The following is a 12,300-nucleotide window of genomic DNA, read 5'->3' as shown; positions in this document are numbered from 1 at the left end:
AGAATAAAATAGTTAAACTCATAGAGGCAGAGAGTAGAATGGTGGTTGCCAGAGGCTGGGGAGTGGGGGAGACGGGGAATTGCTACTCAGGGGGTAAAGGTATTAACTATACAAGATGAATAATAAGTTCTGAAGGTGCTGTGTCACTTCATTCCTGTAGTTTACAGTACCATATTATACACTTAATTTGTTAAAAGGTTACATCTCATGTTAAATATTCTTACTACAGTTTTAAAAAATTATGACTTGGGAGCTAATACCATTTGAAAAAAAAAAGGTATCAAAATATCAGAACAAAGTATTTTTCTTCTGCTTATTTTCCCTGCTTATTTTCTCTTCTCCATATCCCCCCTCATATTTTTTTATTTTGTATTTGGGGTATAGTTGATTAACAATCCTGTGGTAGTTTCAGGTGACAGCGAAGGGCCTTAGCCATACATATACATGTATCCATTCTCCTCCAATGCTTCTTCCCATCCAGACTGGCACATATCACTGAGCAGAGTTCCATGTGCTGTACAGCAGCTCCTTGTTGGTTATCCATTTTGAATGTAACAGTGTGTACATGACCATCCCAAGCTCCCATTCTTTCCCCCAGTAGCCGTAAGTTTGTTTTCTAAGTCTGTGAGTCTGTTTTGTAAGTAAGTTTGCTTCTTATCGTTTCTCTATTGACTCCACATATGAGGGATGCCATATGGTATTTCTCCTTCTCTGACTTGAATATGGCACTCTCTGTCTCCATCCATGTTGTTGCAAATGGCAGTGGCATGATTTTATTCCTTTTAATGGCTGAGTGATTTCCACTGTGTCTATGTACCAGGTATTCCTCAGCTGTTGCTCTTCTGATGGACATTAGGTTGCTTCCATGTCTTGGCTATTGTAAACAGTGCTGCGATGAACCGGTGCATGTATCCTTTTGAATCATGTTTTTCTCCAGATATATGCCCAGGAATAGGATTGCAGTCTTCCCCATGTTCTTGATGCGGAACAGTAAATGTTGGGGGGACAGAATGTGGGGACAGGCCAGGGACTGGAAAGGGTTAAGTTCGGTGATGCCTTCGTTTGGAAGAGGGGCTAGTAAGACTTGACTTGAACCTGTGTTTGCACAGTAAGCACTCTAGTTTTGTTTTAATGACATGTTTATTTGGAGTAACTTATGGTAGGGAGACTAACGCTTCCCAAGCTGTGTTTTCTGCAACTGTACAGGATTAGGGGGTCATGTACACCCCACCGTATCCCCCATCCTCCCAGTTTGTGGAGTCTCTCCTTTTCACCTACTTATATCTCCCATCACCTGTTGACAATTCCGTTGTCAAGATAATGTTCTGTTTTGTTTTGTTTTAGTCTGGATGCCTTTGTATTTTTTTTTTTTAACATATGTGTATTGAATACTACTACTGTAGATGGGTAGTATTACCTACCTCAGAGTGTTGTGGAAATGCTGTAAAGTGCTCAGAAAATGTTAGTTATTATTGTTATAACCATTTTCAAAACTTCCTTTTTTAGAAACTGATTCATCAGTACAGAAAGAACACAGAAACCAAACACCTGCTCCATCTGCAGCTCCAACTTCTGCTCCTTCTAAGTATCATCGAAGTCGATCTGGGGGAGCCAGGGATGAGCGATACCGATCAGGTGAGAGGGAACTGAAAGTTACTGCTGGAACAGTTGTTACCTACTGTAGTGTGAACTGTACATCCTGAGAGCTCCTAATGTTTATTTTTTTCTCTTGAAGTGCCAACAGGTCTATATTAATTAATTCATCAGCCATTTGTTGAGTACTTGTTACATGCCAGATGTAGTAGGTACTCTTATTTGCTGGGGTTATAGCCCCAAATAAAACATGTCTGCCTTCAAGGCCAGCAGGGGAGCCAGGCAAGTACAAAGGCAGTGTGAATAAATAGATAAGAAAGCAGAGGGCAGGGGTCTCCTGAGATGGTACTAGGAAAGCTCAGTAGACTCTCTTGGAAGAGGCAGGTCTTTCTGTGTTTTTCAGGGCTATTGATTAGTCTCTTGACTCATGGAGTTGGAACAGAAACTTAACAGTGAAATTTCAGATTGGTAAACCCATAAAAAAGCAAAGAGGAATAGATGAGCCCCTTGATGAAAGTGAAAGCAAGTGAAAAGCTGGCTTAAAACTCAACATTCAAAAAATGAAGATCGTGGCAACCAGTCCCATCACTTCATGGTAAATAGATGGGGAAACAGTGAGAGACTTTATTTTTGGGGGCTCCAAAATCACTACAGATGGTGACTACAGCCATGAAATTAAAAGACACTTGCTCCTTGGAAGAAAAACTATAACAAACCTAGACAGCATATTAAAAAGCAGAGACATTACTTTGCTGACAAAGGTCCATCTAGTCAAAGCTATGATTTTCCAGTAGTCACGTATGGATGTGAGAGTTGGACTATAAAGAAAGCTGAGTGCCGAAGAAGTGATGGTTTTGAACTGTGGTGTTGGAGAAGATTCTTGAGAGTCCCTTGGACTGCACAGAAACCAAACCACTCAGTCCTAAAGGAAATCAGTCCTGAATATTCTTTGGAAGAACTGAGGCTGAAGCTAAAACTCCAATACTTTGGCCCCCTGATGCGAAGAACTGACTCCTTAGAAAAGACCCTGATGCTGGGAAAGATTGAAGGTGGGAGGAGAAGGGGTCTACAGAGGATGAGATGGTTGGATGACATCACCGATTTGATGGACATTAGTTTGAGCAAGCTCCGGGAATTGGTGATGGACAGGGAAGCCTGGTGTGTGGCAGTCCATGGGGTTGCAAAGAGTTGGACATGACTGAGTGACTGAACTGACCTGAAACCTATAAACTTTATTTCTTCTCACCCAGAAAATACCCATGGTAAAAGAAAAGGCGATGTGTTGTGGCTGGCTGTGGGGGCACACTCCAGCTAGACCACGTCCAGCACTGACAAGCAGAAGTGAATCATAGGCCTCAGGGCGTGTGGCATAGGAAGCCTGTCCCACATCCATCTACTGTCCTCTGCGCTAGGATAGTCTCTGTAGCACAGTTACTGTTTTAAGAACCAGCAGAATTAAGCCAGAAGACTAACTGGAATGTTATTTTACTTTCTCCAGATTTTTTTCCCCCTGTTACCAACCAAGGTTACCTTATCCTTTTCTTGAACTGAAAAACAGGGTGTGTATCACACCCTCAAGAAAACGGCTTTAGAGGAAATGAGGAAAAGCACAGTTGTTTTATGAGCTGCAATTATTAGATACGTATTTTCACACACCGGAAGGAAGGAAGGAGTGAAAAGTATTTGGTCAGAAAAATATTCTGTTACATGCCACACAGAAGTTTCCTTTGTACCTACCTACCCTGGGGCTGATTGACAAGAGGCTTTCTCTGAGGCTAAGAATCTGAACCATGTCATGGCAGACCAAGTTAGGGAAATAACATCAGATAGTAAACCTGGAAATAGTTCATTATGGCTGAAACCTAGAAAGCAAGACCCAGAAAGAGGTGGGCAATGAAGCTGGAAAGATGATCAGCGGGCAAATCTTGAGGAATCTTGAATACCACTGAAGAATTTTTAGCAGAGCAGGAACACAGATTTGTAATTTGTTCTAGTAGCGTGGGCCAGCTGCACAGGGCCTAGCACATGTAAGAGTTAAATACGTGTTTTGGAGAAAGGAAGGCATAAAAGTAGTATTCGTTAGGGCATGAATCAGAGGGAGGTAAGGCTGATTTGGAAAAGCTAATCAGCGGCTCCTGTTTGTCTCCAAGCCCCCAGGTGGGTTCCCCAGTGCCCGGTGTTGCCTTTAGAGGCTGGGGCTCAGGTGCGGCAGTAGTGAGTTCTCACCAGCCTGGAAGGCTTTTAGCTGCTAAAGCACTCACCCCAGGCCTGCTGGGAAGTTTTTTGCTTGTTCTTACAGCATTTAACAAAAAAGTTAGTAAGGAACCCCAAAGACGATTCTCTACACTCTGTGTCCAAGCTGATTACACAGAGAAAAAAGTCTTTAGTGAGCTCATTCAGTAGATTAAAATTCTGACCTTCACCTTTGTTGTTTAGTCACTAAGTCACGTGCAGTTCTTTTGAGACCCCTGGCCTGTGCCTGCCAGGCTTCTGTCCAGGGGATTTCTCCGGCAAGAATACTGGAGTGGGTTGCCATTTCTTTCTCCTGGGGATCTCCCGACCCAGAGATCAAACCTGTGTTTCCTGCATTCTAGGCGGATTCTTTCCCACTGAGCCAGTAAAACCCAAGTATCTTTTCCATCAGTACTTTCAGACTTAGCCCAGTATCAGAAAGTGTAGTCTGAATCATACACGGGTTAGCAGACTGTGGAGACTCTTGGTTAGGTGCCAGGGTATTGAGGAGGGCTCAGTAGTTGGGTTTTGGATATTTGTGTCGCTGGGACTTCAGCCAGGGGGGTAGTACTGAGGAGGCCAGAGAGGAGGTAGAGTGGGGAACAAAGGCGATTTGAAAACCCTGAAGATAATAAAAGTTCTGCAGTGCTCTTAGGAGGAGGAACGTGAAAGAGGAGGCCTGCAAGCATGAATTTTGGCTGAAAATGACATTTTTAAAAGTGGAAGGAAATGCCTAACTAAATAGCAGAGAAAAACTCAGTGCACGCTGCAAATTCTGGCTTTCATGAGTAAGGAGATGAACGGAACTGAACTGAACAGTAGCTGCGGAAGTAGAGCAAAGAAGTTGTAGAAATTTATCAAGAGTTGAACTTCATCTCTTTGCTACTCCATTCATAGGAAGGCTTTTATTTACATGTCACATGCAAAATTAACTTAAGAATGGAGGGTATGTTTAAGAAAAATTATAAGCATTCAGATTAAAGTACACAAAAAGGGCTTGACATTGTTTTCAGTGAGTGTAACTTGAAACTCCTCTCTTATTTGGTAGAGGCTTATTAACACCTACAACATCTCAACCAGTCATAATCAAACTTAGTATTTCATGTTTCAGACATGGTATAAAGAGCTTACATTTATTCAGTTTAGATTTTCTGACCTGATTGTATTCTTTGCGCTTAGGCAAAAGGGTCTGACATTCAAATGCACTTACTTAGTACCTCCTTTTCCTGCCCATCAAAGCAGGAGGCAGTTTTCTACACACACGTTTTGTGGTCCCAATTGTGTAGAAAATATACAATTAATCTCTGAGATGGAAAGTGATTGGGTGGTAAGTCATTGTGACAATTTCTTCAATGTTAATCTTTTCAGTAGTTAGCCACCTCAAACAAAACAACAAAAACAAAAAAAGGACTTTTAAAGAGTAGCTGTATCACCTTACTGAGCTCAAACATTAGTGCTAGAAAATGAAACCCAACTTTCCCATGCTCCTGGCAGAGATGTCCGAAGTCAGCCGCGTCTGGGGACTGAACTTCGGAAGTGATTTCTCTATCAAATGATCAAGATGAATTGTATGTTGGCTGAAGGAGTCAAATCCAGTTACAAGAGCTGCCTGTTCTTATCGATGAGAGACTTTGCTAATGCAGTAACTGGACATCTCCTTTTTGACACAGGTGTAGGGGCCAGGGCTTATCGTGCTAGAAAATAAGTGAGTGGTTTGATATATTCTGTGTTCTGATGCTGCAGGTCCTGTGGCAGAGAAGAACATGCTCTGTATTAATTATCCAGACGTCCTGGGCCTTCTAAAGTTGACTAATGTGAATAAGTCCCTAGTTTTCTCAGTTTGCTCTCGCATGTTTTATGTCTCATGCAGCAATACTTTTGGAAGTGTAGTATTTTTAATTAATAAGTGTGAGCATTTGATGTGCTGTTTTTCTGTTGAGAAAGAGCTTTTTCTCAATATGTGCAATTAGTCATTCATTTTCCAAGACAGCTAAGAACCATGGTTTCATCTAATATGAGAAGGGCACTTTTCACATTTTAGCATACCTGAAATCAGGATATCTTATTTTTTTAATCCTGGAGAATATCTTTTATATAACATGGCATCATAGATTCAGTAAAATATGTCTATCTTGATTCAACTAAATAAGTAAACCTTCAGTTCAGTTCATTCGCTCAGTCGTGTCTGACTCTTTGCGACCCCATGAATCGCAGCACGCCAAGCCTCCCTGTCCATCACCAACTCCCGGAGTTCACTCAGACTCACGTCCATCGAGTCAGTGATGCCATCCAGCCATCTCATCCTCTGTCGTCCCCTTCTCCTCCTGCCCCCAATCCCTCCCAGCATCAGAGTCTTTCCCAATGAGTCAACTTTCACATGAGGTGGCCAAAGTACTGGAGCTTCAGCTTTAGCATCAGTCCTTCCAAAGAAATCCCAGGGCTGATCTCCTTTAGAATGGACTGGTTAGAGACACTAAAATGGTATAAAAATATAAATGCCGTATAAAGCTACTTCAAATTACTGCTACTTTTAAGGAAGTAGTAGTATTAAGCTACTTCCTTAAAAGTAGCAGTGCAAGAGTTTGGCACTGTCTTTTAAACTTTAAATATTCATACACGTTTACCCAGAAATGCTACTTCTAGGAATTTGCACATACACGTATACACAAAAATATATATACAAAAATGTTTGTTATAGTATTGTTCATTATAAATACAGTGATAAGTTATAGTAGGTCCACATAGTAGAATTCAATGAAAACTAGTTTAATGATCCTATGAAGTCTCATAGGAAAACGAGGTAGATTTATTTGTGCAAATATGGACAGACGTACAAAATACATTGTTAAGTAATAAATGCAAGATAGTATGTAGCACATGATGCATAATTTATGCATGTTAGTACTGTTATATATATTATGAAGTACACAGGGGTAGAAATTGGAATAATTATATACCAAACTACGGGCTTCCCTTGTGGCTCAGCTGGTAAAGAATCCCCCCGAAATGCAGGAGACCTGGGTTCAGTCCTTGGATTGGGAAGATCCCCTGGAGAAGGGAATGGCTACCCACTCTAGTATTCTAGCCTGGAGAATTCCATGGACTATACAGTCGCAAAGAGTTGGACATGACTGAGTGACTTTCACTTTCACTTTCAACTGTTCCAGCTACTGAGGTGGGCTTATTTCTGGGATGTGTATGTATATTAATTTTTTCTATTTTTGTTGTGGTAAAATATACATATAACAAAATCTGTATTAATTTTAAACAAAAAGTAACAAAGATGGTTTTCTGTTTTTTAAATTGTGGTATAACTGACATATGACATTAGTTTCAGGTATATAGCATAATGATTTGATATTTGTACGTGTTGTGAAGTGATGATCCTAGTAGGTCTCATTAACATCTGCCACCTTTCAAAGTTAAAAAAATTGTTTTTTCTTGTTATAAGAGGACTTTTAAAAAAATTTTATTTTTAATTGGAGGATAATTGCTTTACAGTATTGTGTTGGTTTCTGCCATATAACAATGTGAATCAGCCGTGCGTATACATATGTTTCCTCCCTCTTGAGCCTCCCTCTCTCACCCTAAGAGGACTTTTAAGATCTACTCTCTCAACATCTTTCAGATGTGCAATACAGTACTATTAATTATAGTCATCATGCTATACATTCCATCCCATGGCTTATTTATTTTATAACTGGAAGTTTATAAAAGATAGGGTCTTTTTGATTTTTGAGAAATTCAGGCAAGGCTTTGTTTATTGGAACTTGTGCTACAGCTTCAGGGAGCAAAAACAATGTAAAAGATAGTTTTTAAAGTGATATCCATGGATAAAATATTTAAAGCCTTACGTCCATTGTTCTTCCTGATTTTTGCTCCAAGTGTGGATTCTTTTGACTTAATGCTGGGAGCTAAATGCAGCAATAAGTACCTCTGTCAACAAACTAACTTTCTCTGTCCAAATATGTTCCCTGGTACAGCGACTCTTGCCAAGGTGGCTGCCACTGGCACACCAGGACCATTTTATTTCTTCATTAATACACTTCCTCACACCAAGAAAGATAAGCTCAGCTCAGTTCAGTTTAAGCAAGCATCTGTTGTAGACCTCCTGCAAGTTGAGCACAGTTTCATTGCTAGAGGAACACAGATGGAGCCCAGGAAACCTTTGCATAAGGCACAGTCAGCAGAGAAGAGGGGTTGACAGAGGAAGGAGCCTGAATACCAGGCCCTGTGGGGGGCAGGATTTGTGGAGGTGGCAAAGTCTGAGCCATTTTGAAGAATGAGTAGCTGTCTGCTATATAGATATTCTAAACTAAAGAAATGTAATTGGTAAAAGCAGGGGAATGTGAAATGCAGAATTTCACTGCTCCTCCCCACCAGCACATACAGTAGTGCCAAAATTAATGTGATATGCTAATGTTCCAGAACTTAATAGTTGCTGCCTCTGCTGTAATTAAAAATGGCGAAGGGGTCAGTACCTTAGAAATTGGTAAAAATGGCATGACTACTAATAGGTTTACAGATAACTCCTTGAACTGTACGTCTCTACTTAAATGACTCAGTCCACCCACACATCTGCGTATCAATCTGTCCATATCTGCCTGCCTGTCTGCCTATCTATAGTAACGTCCTAGCAGGTAAGGGCACTGGGTGTTTGTTCTGCCCTTGGTCCCTGAAGCCCAGCTGTGCCACTTTTGTACCATGTCTTAACCTCTTCATAACAACAAGCCAAGAATAGGAGCAACTACTTAAAATATGTAAAGTAGCATTTTCCACTTATCTTTTTGGAAAAGATGAAAAAACATGGCCCATTATTATCCATAGATGTGGGGAAATGGACATTCTCCCATCTTGTTGGTAGAAATGTTATTTCTTTTATTACTAATGAGATTGGACCTTTTGGAATATGCTTATTTTCCATTTGTGGCTTCTTCTATAAACCACTTGTCCATTGCCTAAACCTGCTTTTTCTAAATTGAATTCTTTTTTTTTCCCTTATATTTTTGTATGAGTTTTACTAGTCCTAGGGATACTGATATTTAAATTTACTAGAGGTAGTAACCAAAAAAAAAAAGAAGAAAAGACAGATCGGTTTGAGGTATAAGAATTAGAAAAGAAGGAAAACTGTATTTGCAGTTGATAATTCATTTAGAAAACCCAGGAGAATTGATGGCAAAAGTAACTTAATGAAATAATTATATCAAGTAGCAAGATATGAAATTAGTGCAGAAATCAGTAGCCTTCATATTTGCTAATAATAACAAATGAAAGTTGAACAAATAACAGTTGAAAGATGTATTGATAGAGCAGACCTCATTTACAAAAGTAATAAAACATATTTAGGTATAAACTTCAGGAATGTATAAAGCCTTTATGATGGAAACTTTAGAACATCCTGAATGACACACAGTAGGCGTGATAAATGGAAAGTCATCCCTTATTCTTAGATAGGATGATTCAGTATCTCAAAGATGTTAAGACTCCAAAAATTATAATTTTAATCCAATCCCGGTAAAAACACTATCAAATTTATTTATGGAGCTAGAAAAAATATTTTTGAAGTTCAATTTGAAAAGTAAACATGTAAGACTAGCTAGGAAACACTCAGAAAACCTACAACAGTGACTATATCTGTTTTAATATCTAGCAACATACTCCAAAGACTAATTAAAACAGTGTGGTATGACACACAAATTGGCAGACAGACCACTGGAATAGAATAGCAAGTTCAGAAATAGACTGCAGTACATCTGGGATTTAGTATATGATAAAGGTAGCGTTGCAAATCACTTGGGTGAGAAAGTACTTTTTGATAAATTATGCTACAACAACTGGAAAAAAATTAAGTAAACCTATTATCTCACACCAGATATGAGCAAAAACTTCAAATGGATCAAGGATCTTTATGTAAAAAAGAAACCATATAAGTACCTAAAGAAAATATTAGTCAATTTTTTAAATAATCTAAGGTTATGAAAAGCCTATGAGAAGACTTTCTAAGACTGAAAATCCAGATGTATTAGAAGATACAGAAAAGAAATGTTTATTGTGGTAAAAACACATGAATTTACTCTTAGAATTTTTAAGTGTATATTATATTGTTAACTGTATGCACATTGTTATACAACAGCTGTTTGGAACCTTTACATCTTGCATGACTGAAACGTTATATCCATTGATCAATAATTTCTTCTTGCCCTAGTCTCTGCCAACCACTATTTTGCTCCCTATACCTGTGAATTTTGAGTACTTAGATACCTCTTAAAAGTGGTATACATTAGGGGTTTTGTGTGTGTGTGTGTGTGTGTGTGTGTGTGTGTGTGTGTGACTGGCTTATTTCACTTAGCATGTCAAAGTTTCCTTTTTTAAGGCTGAAGAATATTCCACCCTTAATACATAATGTAGTATGTATATACTACATTTTTTTAATCCATTCGTGGACATTAAGTTGTTTCCACATCTTGGCCATTGTGAATAATGCTGCAGTGAACACAGATGTGTAAATATCACTTTAAGACTCTGCCTTCAGTTCTTTTGGATGTATACCCAAAAGTAAGATTGTTGTGGGCAGTTCTAGTTTCAGTTTTTTTGTGGAACCTCCATAGTGCTTTCCATAGCAGCAGTAACATTTTACAGTCCTGCTAACAGTGCATGCAGGTTCCACTTTCTCCACATCTCTGTCAGCATTTGTGATTTTCCTTTTTTTTTTAAAGTGGCCATTTGTCTTCTTTGGAGAAATATCAGTTCAATTCCCTTGCCCATTTAAAATTGAGTTCTTTGAGATCTTATTGTGATTGAGTTGTAGAAGTTCTTTGTATATTCTAGACAGTAGCTCCTTACTCAGTGTATGATTTGCGAATATGTTCTCCCATTCCCCGAGTTGCCTTTTCACTGTTGTTTCCTTTGTTATGCGGAAGTTTTAAAGTTTGATATAGTCCTAGTTCTGTTTTCAGCTTTTGTTGCTTGTGCTATTGGTGTCACATTCAAGAAATTATTACATTCCAAGGTCATGAAGTGTTTTTCCCTAAGAATTTTATAGTTTCAGGTCTTATGTCTAGATCTTTAATCCATTTTGGTTAATTTTTGTGTATGGTGAAAGATAAGGATCCAGCTTCATTCTTTTTTACATACGGATATTCCAGTTTTTCCATCACCATTTGTTTCTATCAAGGCTGTCATTTTCCCATTGTATAGTCTTGACCCCCTTGTTGAAGACTGTTCAGCTGTGTACGCCAGAATAATTTCTGGGCTCTTTGTTCTGTTTCATTGCTCTATATGTATGTCTGGATGCCAGTGTCATAGTCTTAGTTACTATAACTTTGTAATATGTTTTGAAATAAGGTAGAGGGAAGCCTTTAGCTTTGTTCTTTCTCATGATTGTTTTGGCTCTTTGGGGTCCTTTGAGATTCCACATGCATTTAGGAATTTTGTTTTCTATTTCTTAAAAAAATGTCATTGAGATTTTGACAGAAATTGCATTAAATCTCTAGATTGCTTTGGGTAATATGGATGTTTTAACAATATTAAGTCTTGCAGTCCTTAATGGACTTAATGTTAATCATAAAGTGTCTTTCCACTGATTTGTCTTATTTCTTTCATCAGTGTCTCATATTGTACAATCTTTCACCTCCTTGGTTATATTTATTCCTAAGTGTTTTGTTCTTTTTGATGCTATTGTAAATTTTTACTTTTCTTTTCAGATGATTCATTGTTATTGTTCAGAAACACAACTGATTTTTGTATGTTGATTTTTCTATCTTGCAATTGCTGAATTTATTTGTTAGTTCTGACAGTCTTTGTGTGTGAGATCTTTAGGGTTTCCTACATATAACATCATGTCATCTGTAAACAGAAACAATTTTACTTCTTCTTTTTCAACTTCAGTTCAGTTTAGTTCAGTCGCTCAGTCGTGTCTGACTCTTTGTGACACCATGAACCGCAGCACACCAGGCCTCCCTGTCTGTCACCAACTCCCGGAGTTCACCCAAACCCATGTCCATCAAGTCGGTGATGCCATCCAACCATCTCATCCTCTGTCGTCCCCTTCTCCTCCTGCCCTCAATCTTTCCCAGCATCAGAGTCTTTTCCAATGAGTCAGCTCTTCGCATCAGGTGGGCAAAGTATTGGAGCTTCAGCTTCAGCATCAGTCCTTCCAATGAATATTTAAAACTGATTTCCTTTAAGATGGACTGGTTTGATCTCCTTGTTGTCCAAGGAACTTTCAAAAGTCTTCCCCAGCACCACAGTTTGAAAGCATCAGTTCTTCGGCACTCAGCCTTCTTTATGGTCCAGCTCTCACATCCATACATGACTACTGGAAAAACCATAGGTTTGACTGTATATATATATATATATATGAACCTTTGTCAGTCAGCAAAGTGATGTTCTGCTTTTGAATATACTGTCTCGGTTTGTCATAGCTTTTCTTCCAAGGAGCAAGCGTCCTTTAATTTCATGGCTCCAGTCACCATC

General features: G+C 38.9%; 1 protein-coding gene across 2 annotated transcripts in view; it reads left to right on the top strand.

Moving 5' to 3' along the window:
- DIP2B (disco interacting protein 2 homolog B) overlaps positions 1 to 12,300 on the top strand; it is a 230,131-nt gene that overhangs the window by 133,093 nt on the left and 84,738 nt on the right. For both annotated transcript variants that reach the window (XM_069584350.1, XM_069584351.1), the window contains exon 3: positions 1,507 to 1,635. In XM_069584350.1, the coding sequence (XP_069440451.1) occupies positions 1,507 to 1,635 (129 nt within the window). The remainder of the gene's footprint in view (positions 1 to 1,506; positions 1,636 to 12,300) is intronic.

Source organism: Ovis canadensis, chromosome 3, assembly GCF_042477335.2.
Source record: "Ovis canadensis isolate MfBH-ARS-UI-01 breed Bighorn chromosome 3, ARS-UI_OviCan_v2, whole genome shotgun sequence".
Lineage (NCBI taxonomy): Eukaryota > Metazoa > Chordata > Mammalia > Artiodactyla > Bovidae > Ovis > Ovis canadensis.
This window is presented reverse-complemented; position numbering and strand designations above follow the sequence as displayed.